Raw genomic sequence first — 17947 nt, forward strand, 5'->3', positions numbered from 1 at the left:
AGCAGGTGGCCTTAAGCCTGAGCTTAAATGTATTGTGAAAAATTGAGCTCCAACTTAATGTTTCTCATCTGTCTAAGGGTGTGTGCGCACCTCTTGGAAATCACTTTCTTTATACTGGATCTTATTTTTCCATTTCCTATAGATACTCCCCCAAAGGCATTCCATTTCTGTGTTGTCCAAACCCATGCTTTGCCAGTTGTGTCAGCATGCTAGATTAGTCTTACTTTTGAGTTTCTGAAATATGCCAGTTCTAAATAATACTTAAAACCACCTTTTTTATCTTTAGCAAAAACAAGCACTGGACAGCAGTTAAACCAGAATGAAGTGGCAATCCTGCTAAACCTGCTACAGTCTAAAACAAGTGTTAGTTTGGCACAGTTTGCCCAAGTGTTGAATATTAAGGTAAACCCAGAGACTCAGCAGCAACTAAATAAAATAAATCTTCCTGCTGGAATTTTGTCAGCAGGTGAAAAACAGTCAGAACAGCAGCAGCAGCCACCGCCGCCTCCACCACCACCACTGGAACAGGAGCCTCTAAAACAGCCGACCGTCACACAGCCTCCTGTACCACCTGCTCAGCTGAGTCAGCCTAAAGTTGAGACTGATGCTGCCCAGGCAGCTGTGCAGAGTGCGTTTGCTGTTCTGTTGTCTCAGTTAATAAAGGCTCAGCAAACAAAACAAAAAGATTTTGTGTTGGAGGAGAAGGAAAACGGATCAGGAAATGAAATGTCATTACAACTCAGGCAGCCTCCAGAGCCTACCACTCCTGCGTCTGTCAGCCGGGACGATGTGGAGTCTCCAGCACCTGGCTACCCACATCTGATCAAGTCATTATATACGTCTGCAGGTACTGAAGGTCTTTATTGCTAACTGGCAGATACCTTGAGCAGCAGAGACGTAATAGTTTGGGGATAAAGAGTTAACATGTTAACCATATGAGTCTGTGTGAGTATAGGAGAGATGATTAAATTGGTTTTGTCACATTTTAAGTCTGCATCATAGAATTTATTTCTTACTGTAACAGATGCCATGCAGACAGAGCAAAAGATGATCCCTACTCTAAGAGGTAAACAAGTGCTGATAGTATTTTTGATGAAGCAGTAACGCTGATTGTTATTTCTGGGGGTCTGGGGTTTTCTTAGTGGTGTTTGTGATGGAGAATACAGTCTTCTGTAGCAAATTTGTAGACTGAACTTGCCAATTTTGAATGTGTGTTTAGGTAAAGCCTAGTTTGAGGAGAGGTTATTTTATTTTTGGTTTTAATGCTAACTAGAGCAATTTCTCAGTGTTAAATTCTGTAAGTGGTTACCCATAACTGTCACTAACACACATGGTTGAAGATTTCCATTGGGGTATGGTAGTGGCTTCCTTAGTCGTCTTAAAGTTTAGAGCTCTGTTGTTCTTTTTGCATTGCTATTTCAGTTTCATTATATGGTGGTTTATGTTGAAAGAAATATTCTGAAGTGGTTTGGGATGTTTTTTGAGTTTTTTTTGGGCAGTGTTATTTTTTTTGTTCTTGCTTTTTTTTTAAGCTTAAGCTTTGCTATTCCTTGATAAGGGTGGCCTTTTGTCCCTCAAGATTTTTATCCCTATTTGCAAATCTTTTCTGATCCGTCTTTGAATTTTCTAGTGTTTATGTATTGCTTGAGTTTTGATTTGACCTTGTACTGTTTTTCTGTAACTGCTTGCTTAGTAATCTTACTTTGAGGAGAAACATGCATCACCCTCCTGAGGCAAATGAGCTGTTGCCTTCTCCAAAATAATCTGTCCAACTACCAGTCCATTTAACAAATATGTTAATGAGAATTGAAGTAACAAACTTCTGTGTTGTTCCAGGAAAGAGTTCTTTCCTTTCTGTTATTGTTATTGTATATTTTTATTCCAAAACTTTTCTTTTTCATCTGCTTAGGTCAAGAGGATTTGGTTAGGCAGTCTGAGTTGAGGCTTCTAAACCGAACACCTGAACAAGAACGCCCTCGGATCTTGCCTCCAGACCAGCGTCCCCCAGAGCCACCAGAGCCTCCACCTCTCACTGATGAAGACCTTGATTATCGGACAGAGAACCAGCATTTGCCTATAACTAACTCTTCAGGAACAGATCCTCATGCAGGAGTGAAAGCAGCTCTTCTGCAGCTGCTTGCTCAGCATCAAGCTCAGGCGACAACAGAGGAGCCAGTACAAACAAGGGTGGATTATCAAGCTAGAGACTCCTACGTAACAGGCCCAGACTACAAGGATAACTTTGGATCATCCTCCTTCTCATCTGCCCATTATGGCAGTAGTGATGGAATAGGAAGCGGATCAGCAGGAGCATTAGAAAGGAGGAGCTTCCTTGGAAACTCAGATATTCAGTCATTGGATAACTACAGTACTGCTTCATCTCACTCTGCTGGTGCCCCTCCTCCGTCAGCCTTTTCAGAATCCTTTCCCAGCTCAGTAACTGGTTATGGAGACGTTTACCTCAATACTGGCCCCATGCTGTTTAGTGGAGATAAAGACCATAGGTTTGAATACAGCCACGGCCCAATCCCGGTTCTGGGGAGTAGCAGTGACACTTCTGCAGGGCCAGAGAATACGCACTCTTTGCCCACAAAGATGCACAACTATAGCTATGGAAGTAACTTACAGGAAAATCCCAGTGGCATCAGCCACATGCATGGACAGACTTGGACTTCTCCTGCCCAAGGACCTGGCTATTCCCAAGGTTACAGGGGACACATTAGCACATCCGCAGTGAGAGGGCGAGGCAGAGGATTACCATATTGAGTATCTGTTTTTCCTCAGGCACATCATTTTTATCTGGAAAAACTTTTTTTTTTTTCCCCCAAGCTGCAGTTTAAAGCAGCAGTTCAACAGACTTGAATAATGTTAATTCAACAGCTTTATTTTTATGTGGAAAAGGGTCTTGCATACAATAGGAAAAATTAAAATGCTTAAAACTCATGCTGTCTGAAAACTAGATAAATTGATTGTACATGTTCACAAACTCTAGTTCTGAATTTTATTTTGTATTTTGGCAGTTTTAAGTGGATGCTAAATTTAGGGACATCAGCTTTTTATGGCACTCTTTCAGATCTTCTGAACTATGCACATTTGTGCTTTTTTTGTAAGTTTGGACCAACTTTTCTGTAAAAAAAATTTTACAACAATCAAAGCAGGGCACTGATTTATTTGGTATTTTTCTTTTTACAGAACTACCTTTAGTCAAAGGTCACTGTCAGTCTTTGCACTGCTTTCAGTGTTATTGTGGAAGGTGTACTTTGTGCTCATTTCAGATAATAAAACACAACCTTTCTCTTGATGCAAAATTTTATAAATATTTGGTCAATGTTGTTGGTTGTTTTTTTTTTTTTTCTTTTAAGGAAAAAAAAAAAAAGAATGGATGTTCTGGTGAAATGTTCTCTCCAGCTCCCAGGCTTGTTTATATAAAAACTGTTTTACTTGAATGGTAAGTGCCTTAACATTTAAGCTTAAGGTCTGCAAAAATTTGGAAGTACTTTATAGAGCGAGATGAAAATAATACCTAAACCTAGTTAGTTAACCTAAAAATTCAGATAATAATAGGCAACTCAAATAGGTCATAACCTTGTGCTGTTTACTTCAGGTGGGCCAGTTATTTAGAGACCTAATCTTATCTTGATAAAATAATAATTTCCAAATTGAACTTCATGAGAAATTATAAAAATGAGGAGAAGAATGAAGAGTGTAGTTTTTCCTCAGCTCCCTCTTGGAGTTGTAATTAAGTGTTTTAGTTCCTCTGCCAAATAAACTATAGTTCATATGTCCTTACCACATGATTAAGTAGTTTTTTCTCTTAAATATCAACAGCAGTAATTACTTTACTTTGTGTGAAAAGCCGACACTGTCTTCTTTTTACCACAAGTACTGCATTATAGGAAGTAACCGAAGGAAAAATGACCAGTATTTAAAGCAACAGTAAAACGTTTGACACTAGTTCTAATTCTCTGTAACCTTGTGATTGTGCCAATTAATAAATTTTTTTTAATCTGCTATTCCACAGAACAGTTTAATATTGGAATTGAGTCTCTCTGAACAACTGATAAAATGACTGTAGTTAAAACTCTTACCAAGAGCCACTCCTCATATTAATTACAACTTCCAGCATGTTTCTTTTTTTTTTCCTTTGACAACAAGTTGTCTCTCTCCTGCAGAGAGGAGGTATGGTTATATTTTGCATGTACATAAAAGAATGTTTTAAAGCCCATATTGGAAACAATTTTCCAACTGATTATCCAGTTGACAAATCGGTACCTTATGTAACTGAGTGTTAATTATTACTTTTTAAAAAGTAAAATTTCTACTTACACTATTACAAACGTATTCTTGTCAGTGACTTTTTGGATTTTCAGAATAGAAGCCAAAGTTGTTGGTGTTTTGTTTTGTTTTAGTTGAAAATCCTAGTTTGTAGATTGCTAACTACCACATTGTAGAGCATGGAGAAACTCACTTCACTAACTACGTAGCATTTGAGGATCTGGCAGTGAGAAATGGAGAAAGAGTCATGCTGCTTACGATGTCCCTGTAAGTCTGGCAGTTGCCTTCACTGGACACAGTAGAAAATCCTGCGATCTGAAAATAGAAGCAGCCCGGTCAGAAACAGATACTTATGACCTGAATAGTCTGTGCTTAAGAAAAACAAAAGCAGCATGTGTGAATGACAATGCATTGGTTAGTTTTCCGTGAGTAAGGACACCCCCATAGCATTTTTCTGCTAGTAAAATTTTAAGAGCAAAATTCATTAGTGTCATTTAGATATTGACAGTGTCAGCTAAGTCTTAAAAAAAAAAAAAAAGTATCCCACAGTGATACACACAGATGGCTTTTTTTTTTTCAGAAATAAGCAGAAAGCTTTCAAAGCTGATAGGCAGTTGTTTTCACTAAAAATGTGCAGTCTGGTGTTACTTTACTGCACTTCAAATATCACTACAGGTGATAGTTCGCTAAAAAAGCAGGTAAGTTCAAATGGAAGGTAGATCTCAGAGGACTAAATGATTTGACTTCCAGTACAAAAATGCAAGGAAGACATTATGTCTCCCTTTTGGAGGTAAATTTTCAAGTCATTTAGTTCATCTCATTTAATGCAGAGAAGTCAGCCACCTCTGCATGTGTAAACAACAGTGCAGTGTCCTGACGGGCTGGCAGTCCTCTGATGTTGCATTGTTCCACCAAAATGGATTTCAGTCTTTTTGACCATGAAAAAATGCCCAGCACAAGTAATCCTGACTATGAGGAAAGAAAAGGAGATGCAATAGACAGTTGATTTCCAGATGAATCAGAAATAAAACGCTGGCACACTGTGGCTGATGCGTACTGCACACTGACTTTTCCCCAAATTCAGTTAAGGACTTTGAACACTTATCTGCCTGGGACAACAGTGACGGAATAGTTTGGAGGGAAAGCTGACGTATTTCCATTTTTGATAACTCTGAAGAGATTATCATCTCTGCAAGCTGGGGGATCTTCTTGGCCCTTTTGCTGGCAGCCGTTCCTCCTGGGCAGGTAGAGAAGCTCTGCCTACCCTCTGCAGGGCAGGCTTTGGAGGAGGATTTTTCCCCATGACCACGCTCCCCTGGCCTGGGAGTTGTATGTGGGCAGGGTTAGCAGCCAGGGAATGGCCGGGTCAAAGGACTGTAAGTCCACATTCATTTGTACCAGACCTGTGTATTATTTGTCAAAATTTCTTTTGAATTAAATCACATGACCAGGTGCTTATGCCAGTTCATCATTTTACCCTTTTGAACAAATTTCACTCGGCGAAGTGACTGTCCTAGTTTGGCATTTTACATCATGTGGCTGTTGCATTTTTGATGCTGTAGTAGACATTCTGAAAACAGCATTATTTTTCTGTGGAGCCGTGGCTTTTGTTACTTCCCCCCCCTATTCCTTTGGGTTTACATTTTCTGTGCTGCAATTCCAAAGTGTGCTACAGAGACCTGGACACTACATCAAAAAGTAAGTGTTGTGTGTTTGTATTTCTAAATAAACATAGCAAAATACTGTAATCATGGACTATCAAGTAGCAAGTACTTCATTATTTATATTAAGTGGTCTTTAGCCATGCCAAGAGGAAGAAAGCGAGCACGACTGGACTGCTATGACCGTGACTTAAAACGTTTAGACTATTACAATACTTAAAATCAGCCAAAGGAAGAGGAAAAGGAAATGGCTCTTACCATAGATCGCTAGTTGTTGTCTTCAACAGAAGGAGCAGTGTTAAGGAAGAGGTGTAAAAATACATGTATCCTTAAATGTTAATATAATTTCTTGGAAAAGTAATTTTGAAATGGCAAACTTGTATATTTTCTTATGTTTCCATAAAACATGGTCTATGTTCAATTTTCTCCATACCACGGTAGTGTAAGGTGCTTTCTAGAAGCAGAGGCAGTAAGTGCTGTAATGTAAGTTCTTATGGTTTTGAGTGCTCTTCTTCTTTTGCTTGGGGCAGGAGGCAGTTTCAGTTTTGGTGAAGTTTACAGTTGGATGAGTTTAATAGATAATTGTGTGACAAAAACTGAAGTACTGAAGTAACATAGGATACCTCTTGTCTGCGGACAAATTAGATCTCAGACCGTGAATTCTGTTTCCAAGAGAGAAAATTCTCAGATGTATTTCTTGCATTCTTCTGTTCATTAATAAAACACGCAAGTGTTTTACATGCAACATTTCTCCAGTCTATTCTGTTACACTCTTTTTTTACATGGGGAAATTTTGGCTATTTCCCTCTAGTTTTGGGATGTTCTATATATGCAGAAGTGTGTCATGAAAATAAGGAATCACCAGAAAACTTATTTGAATTCTGTATTTAAAAATGAAATGACCTTGGGTTGACTTAAAATCGAACTAACTTTTGCTTATCAGGGTGAAGAATACTTTATTGCAGGAGTTATTTCAAGGCAACCTAATTTAAAATAATCAAACTGTTATGCTTCAGCTTGCTTACTCTTTGTTATTTTAAGCCATTTGTATATAAAATGTATTGTGCGGCCTGTAAATAAAATACATGAAAACTTGAAGTTTTTCATTGTTTTCCCTCTCTGGTTATCAAATGGCGTTTCAAAAGAATGTTGGGTTAAACTGAGTTGGTTTTTTTTTTAGTATCTAAGCAAATACCATTTTCTGTGTGTCAAAATTCTACAAGTTATTAAAAAAATATGTATTGCTCTGGTACTTTTTCAGAGGAAAACCACAGCAACTGGCAGTACGAGTGCTTATTGCTAGAGCGGAGCTCCGGTCAGTGTAGGAGCCAAGGTGCAGCGTAGCGTACCAGCGAGCAGTAATGGTGCAGCAAAAAAGCAGGCGGTATGCTGGGACGCGGGTAGGGGAACTGGGCCCTTCCAGTGCTGAGCAAGATGCTGTTTTTTTCCAGCACCTGTTGCCTGAGCTTTTCAGGACAGTAGACTATGTATAATGTGACATTTTTTCTTAGCATTGTCCAAGTAGAGGTGCAGTTAATATTCCTCACCGCTGTCTCTTTAAGAGGCTAGTGTGTGCGTTAGAAGTGATGAGAAATCAAACCCAAAAAGCCAGGTATTTTCAGTGTCTGGCTACACGTGAACGCTGCTGATGAAGCAATGTGAATCGAGCGTGGTTTCTGTAACTGTGCTTTGAATGCCCGAGGCTTTTCTGCTTTTTTCCTACTGTATCAGTGAATCTAATGAAAATGTTTGCATCTTTCAATAAATGTTATACTTCCATCCAAAAATAAGCTACTTGCCAAAAAGCCACGTGCCGTATCTTCAGTACTCTTATACTGCTGGTCAGACAGACTGCTGCTGTCATTGCATCAATAACTTAGAATCATAGAGTCATAGAATGGTTAGGGTTGGAAGGGACCTTCAAAGGTCAGCTAGTCCAACCCCCCTGCAAGGAGCAGGGACATCCCTGACTAGATCAGGTTGCTCAGAGCCTCATCCAGCCTGGCCTTGAACGTTACCAGGGATGGGGCCTCCACCGCCTTTCTGGGCAACCTGTTCCAGTGTTCTATAACTCACATCGTAAAAAAATTTTTCCTAATTTCTAATCTAAATCTACCCCCCGCTATTTTAAAACCATTACCTCTCGTCCTATTGCAACAGGCCCTACTGAACAGCCTCTCCCCATCTTTCTTGTAGGCCCCCTTGAGGTACTGGAAGACTTGTCATTGATAAAGTCAGAAGACGGGCAATAGGAAGGTGCGTGGGCCTGGGACACCCCAGTTACGCGGGTGTCCTTTGACACTGGGCTGGCGAAATGCATAGCTGTAGCCCAAAGCATCTCCTCACTTCGGAGACGATACTTGGTTGGCAGCTACAACAAAAGCCTGTTTTTTTCTTCTGATGACCAATTCAGGCTGTATTACATAAGATGTTGACTTGGACGTAGCAGATCAGACAGATACATAAAACAATTTCTATCTGTCTGCTGCCTTTTTCTCATGAAAGTTGCTATTGCAACTAGTAGTGCAACTTGAAGTTGACTCTTAGTTTATGTTGGAGTATGAACCTGAAATGCTTTGAGAACGGTGCTGCATCCCACTCATTCAGCTGTTAGTGCCGTACGGCCACCAAGCAGTGCGAGAGGGTACCAGTAGTAATTCCAGTGGGATCTGCATGTGAATTGGCATCCTCAGCTGCAAATAAAATAGCATCAAATGAAAGAGGAGAGATGCAAATAACTGCAGAACAACAGCCTGTATCAACACAGAGCAATGAATGCGTCTGTGAAACCAGTGGCAAGAGAGGAAGCAAACCATTTCATGTCTCAGCTGTGAATTATTGCCTGTTAGGTTTGAAAGAACCATGCAATTTTGCAGAAACTTCCATTAAATTAGCTGAACCGGGATTAGGTTGCTTCTATTTTTAAGGAAAGCCTGTAAGCTCTGACAGGCCATCCGGATGAAGGGGATTACAGCTACCAAACTCCCCCCATCACGTGGAAGAAAATGCAAGTCAGAGCTCTTGGCAGTGACAACAAACAAGGGGAGAGAGCTTTGTTTGACAAATGAGGGGGAACTGTTTCTTTTCCCAGTCAACTGTGTTCACTTCCATGGAGCTTGAGGGTTTTGCTTGTAAAGCCACTTGCTCATTATGGCTGCTTATTTTGGGCTTTTTTTATTGCCCATGGAGAAAACTCGCAGTAAGTGTGATTTAACTCAAGAGGAACGTTGAGTCTGAGCCTACGGTAATGTTTTCCTTTTCTTCAGGTGTAGCAGCCCTTGCTTAACAGGTGATACTGGGCTCGCTTTTCACAGCACGGCTTCCATTCTGCTTCAGCAATTCCCCCGTGGGTACTTTGGACATACCATTGATAGGCAAGTTCTCATAACGTGATGAATGCGTCTTTAATAGGACTTCTTGCAAAAAGGCTTTGGGAAGATTTTTTTCAGTATTGGAAAATTCAGTGGAGAGGAGAGGTAACTGGGTAGAAAAGGGAATACCCAAGTGTAAACTTTACAGAAACCAGCCTGGCAGCTTCTGGTACTTGCAGGCAGCAGCTCTGACGCTTGTGTGGTGCCCTTAGAGTAATTCAGGGGAGTTAATGAGTTCCTGTGGTTAGTATTTGACTTGTGCAGTTGTCTGTCTCTGCTATACCCCCTCCTACATGCTGGAGTACTGTAATAGTTGCTAGAGGAAGTAGCTGGAAGCGAGTATTTAATGTGCAGGTCTAGCACAGAAAGGTGCCTTTTTTCTTTCCTCCTGTGAGTTATTTTCAGACCTGTTTTACAATTGTGTAAAACATGTTAGCAGGTTCTCACATGGGGGAAAAACCTGTATTTCTCCTGCCTTTCAGCTGTTTTCTGAGGATATTGGTTTTGCCCAGGTGGCAGCAGTAGGGAAGTACTGATGCCCGCTTGAAGGAAAACAGCATGCCCTGCCTCACAGGGCCTCTCGGAGCATCAGGGCCACAAGAACTGTTTTTCCTCATAGCGCCATGTCAGGGTCACCCTGAGCAAGGAATGGGCTGTACAGGGAGGAAACTTTCTCTGAACAAGGAGCAAGGGAGAGATCATTACTTATGTGTCCAACAAGGGTACTTTTACCTTCAGTCTCCATCCTCACCGACTGTGGAAATAGTTTCAAAGCACGACATAGTTTTAGTTTAGTTTTTGTTTTTCTTTACTGATATTATCCTTCAGGGAGCTTTTGGGTGTTAGAAACCACCGTAAGACCTCCCCATGTTTGCTGAACTACAGAGTGTTGCTCCTCCTGGACTTCTGGCACGCCCCATCCACTTTCTTCACTAGCAGCTTTCTCGTTCTAGTCCAGCCAGCATGGGCAAGATGTAGGGCAACTTTCAGGGGCTAGGACAGGACATTTCCCTCACCTCTTCTCTCAAAACTGAACTTCAGTAGCTCATGTTACTTCCAAGGGCCACTGGCTTTCTACCCTCCAAAGAGCAATAGCAGGAAAATGCCTCTTACACAGATTTTTTTGTTTGTTTAAGGAGGACACCAGAATTCAGACATTGCAGACTTCATGGACACAGCTATCTCCTGGCCTCCTCCTCTAGATTAAGAAGAATAATGCCTCAGCCAAAAAAAATAGCATCAGTTTCAATAAATTGTCAGAATTTGAATCACCAGAACAGCCCAGCCCTGTGGTAAGGTCTCCTGCTGCACTACAGATGCTCATCCAAGCCTAATTCCCTTCTGTTTCACTGAGATACCTGAGTAGCTGTGTCGATACTCTAGAAATGCACCAGGCATTTTTTCCTAGCTATTGTTTCAAATTCTTTAGTGTAAGAGGATATGGGGGAGAAAGCATATGCTACAGGTTGTAGAGCCCTATGCAAGCTCTCTACTTTGACCTATTCCCTGACAAAGATCTCATGGAGCAGGAATGGGAGAAGGAAATAACCTCACATATGTGGCTTTGTGGGGCAGTGCGCTCACTGGCAGGGTCTGCTTTTATTTCTAGCTGGGGAATGCATGTGGTACTTAACACTGAAAAGCTCAGAGTATCTTCCAGGTAAAATGCAAGGGAAGCATCTTCCACACTTGTGAAGCCAAAAATTCCCCATGCTCTTACCTGAAGAAGGCCAGAATCATCTACCAGCATTTTTTTCTACACATTTTTCAATGCAACCAATTTCAGCCTCTACACAGACAAAGCACTGTATCTGGGACTTCATCCAACAACAATCTCTCTCTCTCTTTTTTTTTTCCCCCACCTATCTTGTCAAACTGAATCCTAACCTGCTTTAAAAAAAAAAAAAAAAATCCCTTCTTGTAGGGAGAATAAATCTTGTATTTCAGTGTGAGAAAATCAGTAGATGAGAATTTGAAACAAATGGTAAACATGGTTTTCCTCGGCTACAAAACATTGTCTTTATGTTTCTGTTAGCAGTGCTGCTTCTACCTCGTTATGGGAAGGGCAAGCCAAGGGTACAGAAGTGCTCCATGCTCCCTGCCATCCCCAGTAACTCACTCTGTCCAGGCAGTGACTGCTGCAGGCTGTGACCTAGCAGTGCACGTTATGGGGCACATAAATGCTGTTCAGTGACTTCAGCAGATTTTTTTTTGGAGGAACAGGCACCCAACCACAAAATGACAAAACCCAGCCAGAGCACAACCGTTTTGTTCATCTCCCCCTCTTTGACTACCTGCTCTCAGCAGAATGATGCTGCGGCTGCTGCCTCCATCATGTCCTTCTGGCTTACAGGGATTTGTGCAGGACTGCTGCTGTTTGCACTCCAAGGATGAGGTCAGAGAGGCAGGGTATGGTGAGGTGATGCTCTGTTGTGGCAGGGGCCTGGAAGTGCTCAGGGATGTGGTGGCACTGCAGTGTCCTGCTGTCTTGCCAAAGAGGTTGGTTTTGATCTGAGCTGCCTTCATGGAGCACCTGGAGTGTTTGGATCCAAGCCTTGGGTATACATCTGTTCGTTCCCAGTCAGAAGCACATTTGCCTCCAGGAATAGTTGAAATAGTGTTACTAGTTCAATGATGAGATAATTTTCAGCAACTTGCTGGTCATCTGGGGTGTGTAACCACACAGCATCCACCAGACTACAGTGTTCTTCACCCCTTCTGTAAGAAGAGAATACTTGCCTCTCATCAGCACAGTTAGCAAACGCACCACAATCCTTCTTTTCACATTACCTTGGAGGTGAGAGGTTTTAGAAAAAATGCTGTTATTTTTCATACAGGAATCTGGGAGAGAGAGGCTTGTCTGAGGTCACACAGGATGTCTACAGTGAAGCAAGGAGCCGAATATGGGTGCCTCTTGTTTGTTTTGCCTGGGTTACAGCAGCAAGTGCAGAGATGGTCACACAGATGGCCGGGGTTTTGCAATGCCACGCCAATGCCACGTCTCTAAATTGTAAGCTCCAAGACAAGGTAAGCTGGATGTCCTCTGCTCTGAAAAATTGGAGGAAGCTCCAAAATGCTTTTCTAATGATGTTGCTATTCTCATGAAACAATGTTTAGATTGTAGTATAAACCCCCCAATATTGCTGTGTAGCATCTTTAAAGCCAGCATTACTAATGCTACCTTTTGTATGTTCCTTTTTTGTGATTCCTTCTGGAAAAATGGTTTTTGGATGCTGTAGCATTTGCTATTCCCCAGTTCCCTCCACCAGGCCAATGGATGTTGATTGTTTCCAAAATACAAGACAGAGCACCAAGGCTTAGGTTAGACGAGGTTGTTTCTTGTTCTGTCCTGTAGCTTGTTGCTTGTCCATAAAATATTAATAAATAGTTGTACCCTGTCCCTCAGGACCAACATCAGAACAAAAGCATTGCCTGAATTTCTCAAAAATGCTAGTAAACGCTGAAGATCATTAGAAAAACGCTGAACTTCTTCCTTAACTGAATAACTTTCTGATCTACACCCCTGCAAAGCAATACACGATTGAGAGATGAGGACTGTTGCTTTGCAGCTGACCCAATAGCAAAAAATAGGCGGAAGTTACAGAAGAGGGGCAGGCCATCCCTTGGCTTCTTGCACTAGAGTTTAAAATAAAAACACATCCCTGTACTGGGATACAAAAGCAGCAGCAAAAGTTTCCCGTCTGCAGTCCTGTAACCTTCCCCACCTCACAGATGCTCTTGAAAACTCGTGTTATCTTCAGGCTGGAGTCCTTGCCCTCAGGAGAAGACAGCGGGCTATCTGACTGTGCAGGTACCTTCCTGCTTTCTACCCTGCTACTGCAGAACAAAGATCAATTATGACAATTTATTTTAATACATTTTTTTTTGTGAAAATCATTCATTGTGGGGGGAAAAAACAGACTGAACTACAGAAGACATGGGAAATTAACAGAAAGCTATTAATGATGTATATGAGAAGCGGGGTAGTAAATAATTATTAAAAACTTATCTGCAGATGGTCTAGTGATTCCACATCAGGAAAGTATTACCGTAAATCTGGCAGACTTTATTAGAAGCCACGTACATTTTTCTCCCCAGATTGCTTCTCATTATGGATTGCAGATCCTGCTTTGAGACTTCCAAGCAAGCACACACAATTATGCAAGATACTGAAAGAAGACATGCAGGTAGTAGTAATAATTTTTATTTGCAAACTGTACTTGCAATTACAATATTGCCTTTTGGGAACAATGACAAAAAAAAACCCCAAATCTCCCAGAATTCTGTAGACCTGTTGTATCAGAAACTCAACCCTGTTTCAGCTTCTAGCATCAGATAAACTGGAGATGGGCTTCTCTTTCAACTGATCTATGGGGAGGCTCCAGTTTCATTTTGGTTTTGGTTTTTTTTTATTTTTTGTTTGCAGTTTCGGGTTGTTTTGTTTGGTTGTTTTTTTTTTTTCTTTAAGCACAACATTTCAGTCTTAACTGTAAGAACGCAAATTCTTTACTGACATCCAGGGAAACCTTCTGCGTGCTTTATTGAAGCGCCTGTCATTTCTTGCTACCTTGCAGCCTCCTGACTCCTCTTTTTCATTTCTCAACTCCTAAATTAAGGTTTCAGCATTACAGAGCTTTTGTATTGTAAAAACTATTACGTTATACCCTTCATTATGGGAAGCAGTAAATCAAAGCGCATCACTTTGCACCTGAAATCCAATGTTCTCTGGGTTTATTTAAAATGTAGACATATGGCTAGATACAGTGTGATGAAAAGAAGGTGCTCTTGATTTTGCTGAAAGGATAAATGTGAAATGCAGAAAGGATATGCTAATATGAAGTCTATGACAGGAAATTAATTTTAACTATATCTCTTATTATTTTAATATGCTCAGAGTATGGGCACACAGATTTCAATTTATGAGAGATATTAATTTCATACAAATCATTTAAATATTGATTTGTATGCATGAAATTTATATGTAAAAATAAAAAGGAACCATACCTTGTCACACTATGTATTTTGTAGGCTTGTAAGTAAATAAACAATTCTTTTCAATTACTTTTTTAAAGCCACATTTGTTTAAAAGCATCTGTTATACTCCTTGAAGCGATGAATAAAAAAAAAAATTTGACTGAGAAAATGTCAACATTTTAAAGAAAATGTAATTTTCACCAAAATCTTTTGGTGAGACTGGCATGAATGCCTAAACAGTCTTTTTTTTTCTTGCATATGTATTTCCATCAAGTTCTAAAAATATCTGATTACTTGATATACAGTCCTAATATGAGACATCCTCCTGTCTTGGTTAAAATATGTTTCTGTCTAAATATTTCATCTGTATGACATGGCTGTGGTAGCAAGAGCAGAAGGGGAGTAACCAGCATCCAACAGAATTAAATACAGTCACTGCAGTTCGTAACAAAATAAGAAAGTTGGTAGCTTAACTATCAGGTGAAATCATCAATTACCTCTTTAGAATCGGGAAGAAAAATGTAATGAGAACAAGAGGGATCAGTTACATTGACTAATTAAAAATAAAAAATTCTAAATCCTTTTCCTGACAACAAAAGAGGCTGCAGATAACAGGAAAAGGTCAGAATTTCATATTCAGAACAGAAAGAACATCAAATGCAGATGCTTCGCTGACACTCAATTTGAGGGAATCTATTTCTAGTTGTGTTTTAAGTGCAATCAATATTCAAAACAGCTTCTGCTGTAGGAAAAGGGGGTAACTGACCAAGTTTTTACACAATGCAGAGACAATTTGACAAAACAAAATCAGCGTGACCACATACAAGCACGTGCTTTGCTGCGCCAAAACTGTTTAACAGGACACTGGCTCAGCCTCTTCCAACAGAGCACCATTGGGTTGGGCTGCACGCTTTGACAAGTTGTGTAACTCTGTTGGAGGATTTCACAGGACAGGAGAGACAACAGATCAACAGCATCATTATTCAATTCAGAAGCACGTAAGCAGACCCAAGAAATTGGATTAGAGTGTACCGGGAAAGCTGGCAGCTCCTACTGTTCTTCAGAGCAGTTCTAAAACTGTTCGTAAGTGGGAAAGAAAAAGCTGCGCAAGTTGACATTAAACACTCTGTAGTTAGTCAGAAAAAGCAAGAAATAAGGTTTGTTACACTTGTCTTTCACACCCTGTCTTTTGCAAAACATCATCTACATCATGCAATATATTGTGTATTGTTGGAATATTAAATTCAACACTTCCACAGCTTGACCACTACTAGCAAAGCATTAACATTTTCAGGCTTGATTTTTCTGTAGCTTTCTAAAAATAGGATCCATCAAAAGACTCGCAATTTCATGCCAGTAGTTTTATGCTCTAGAAAGAGATTATGCCACTTAAAGCTTCCGTCCAAAAAAAAGTCCCCAGCCAAAAAAACCTGGAGACCTGAAACCTCAACTCTGGAAGTGAATTTTTTGATTGTTTTGAAGCACGAGGAGTTTATTACAATACACTTTAGCATACTGTCACGTTTGGCTTTCTGATTCATTTACCCAAAAAGCTGAACCACATTTGTCTCCAGGAGATAAGTGAGCAGGTGCTTCACCCGATTAGGCATCTATCAGTTATTAAAATACTAGTCATTTTTAAGAAAAAACCCTCATTAAATTAATGGCTAGTAGAGCTAAAGATTGGCTTAGTCCATGATAATTGCTTGAGAATCTTCCACTAGAAGGGGCTGTGGTTTTGATTACAGCACAAATCATTTCCATATGTAGTGAAATTCAATAGTACAAGTATCGCTCTCTGTTTCTTCGGAGACTGTGACTTCCACTGCTACGGCGTTGTGCATGAAAACTAAGACTGTTACCTTAGTTTCAAATCGTTACTGCTGTCATTGCAGATTTTAAGTCAGATAAAGGATGAAATCCAAACCCTCTGTTAAATTCAACAGGGATTTCCATTTAATTCTCCAGAGATAGAATTTCCCTTTTGAATAGAATTTTGCTTTCTCTTTTTTTAGATAAAAGTACCTTCAATTTTTTTTTTTTTTTTTTTTTTTTTTTTAGTAGAATTTGTCATACTTATTTTGGCCACAGAAGACTTGAAATGCAGCTCTCCTTGAGAGCTGTGAACCACAAAAATGTGTGGATTATCAAACAAATCATGGAGATTCTCAATTGTTCCAAGCCCTTGCACACTAACAACGTAAGAAGTAGATTTCTTTTGTTAACAGTAAAGTTTCTGAGTCTATTTTTATCCTTTACAGCAGATTTGAACAGCGCTCAGGAAAATGAAAGTGGGTTTGCTGACCTGTATCAGAATCTGGAACATTTAATGAATAGTTACAGCACAGAGAGAGATGCTCACAGAATTAAACAGCTACCGTCAATCATTAGGCTGTTCAGCCTGGAGAAGAGGAGGCTCTGGGGAGACCTTATAGCGGTCTTCCAGTACCTCAGGAGGGCCTACAGGAAAGATGAGGAGAGACTGTTCAGTAGGGCCTGTTGTGAAAGGACTAGGGGTAATGGTTTTAAAATAGAGGGAGGTAGATTTAGATTAGGTATTAGGAAAAATTTTTTTACACTGAGGGTGGTAGAACACTGCAACAGGTTGCCCAGAGAGGGAAGGGCAGACATGCTTTCCAGCACATACTAATCATAGAATCATAGAATGGTTAGGGTTGGAAGGGACCTTCAAAGGTCTAGTGCAACGCCCCTGAAGGAGCAGGGACGTCTTCAACCAGATCACGTTGCTCAGAGCCCCATCCAACCTGGCCTTGAATGTTTCCAGGGATGGGGCATCCACCACCTCTCTGGGCAGCCTGTTCCAGTGTTCCACCACCCTCACTGTAAAAAATTCCTTCCTGATGACCAGTCTAAATCTACCTCTCTCTATTTTAAAACCATTACCCCTCGTCCTATTGCAACAGACCCTGCTGAGGAGTTTCTCCCTGTCTTTCCTGTAGGCCCCCTTGAGGTATTCGAAGACCGCTATAAGGTCTCCCTGGAGCCTTCTCTTCTCCAGGCTGAACAGCCCCAACTCTCTCAGCCTGTCCTCATAGGAGAGCTGCTCCAGCCCTCTGACCATCTTCGTGGCCCTCCTCTGGACCCTCTCCAACTGGTCCATGTCCTTCTTATGTTGGGGGCTCCAGAGCTCGACGCAGTAGAATGGGGGGGTCTCACAAGATTAGAATAAAGGGGCAGAATCACCTCCCTCGACCTGCTGGCCACGCATCTTTTGATGCAGCCCAGGATGCGGTTGGCCTTCTGGGCCGCAAGGGCACATTGCCTGCTCATGTTGAGCTTCTCACCTACCATCACTCCCAAGTCCCTCTCCTCAGGTCTGGTCTCGATCCATTTTCCACCCAGCCTGTATTTGTGCCTGGGATTGCCACAACCCATGTGCAGGACCTTGCCCTTGGCCTGGTTGAACTTCATGAAGTTTGCACAGGCCTACCTCTCCAGCCTGTAAAGGCATCATTGAACCCACTCTTTGGGACTCAGAGATTTTGCTCAGAACTTTAAAAACTATTTTTCTTTACCTCTTTGAAAGAATCATGAAATTTGCAATTAGTAAACAGAAGTAATGAAACAAAATAAACAATCTAGCAGGACAAAGGTAATGAAGCAGGAGTCGCAAAAGAATTTGCAGGAAGAAAAAAAGAAGGAAGA

The 17947-nt window shown here is 40.8% G+C and overlaps 1 protein-coding gene across 7 annotated transcripts in view; it reads left to right on the top strand.

The window, feature by feature from the left end:
- CDK13 (cyclin dependent kinase 13) overlaps positions 1–7034 on the top strand; it is a 51440-nt gene extending 44406 nt beyond the window's left edge. For 3 of the 7 annotated variants that reach the window (XM_086743028.1, XM_086743025.1, XM_086743027.1), the window contains 3 exons: positions 287–847; positions 1025–1066; positions 1910–7034. In XM_086743028.1, coding sequence (XP_086599154.1) covers positions 287–847; positions 1025–1066; positions 1910–2766 — 1460 coding nt within the window. In that variant the 3' untranslated portion in view covers positions 2767–7034. The remainder of the gene's footprint in view (positions 1–286; positions 848–1024; positions 1067–1909) is intronic. The other 4 variants (XM_086743030.1, XM_086743031.1, XM_086743029.1 and 1 more) reach the window with 3 other exon arrangements.
- The last annotated feature ends 10913 nt before the right edge of the window (positions 7035–17947 follow it).

This window comes from Chlamydotis macqueenii, chromosome 2 (assembly GCF_036417535.1).
Source record: "Chlamydotis macqueenii isolate bChlMac1 chromosome 2, bChlMac1.mat, whole genome shotgun sequence".
Lineage (NCBI taxonomy): Eukaryota > Metazoa > Chordata > Aves > Otidiformes > Otididae > Chlamydotis > Chlamydotis macqueenii.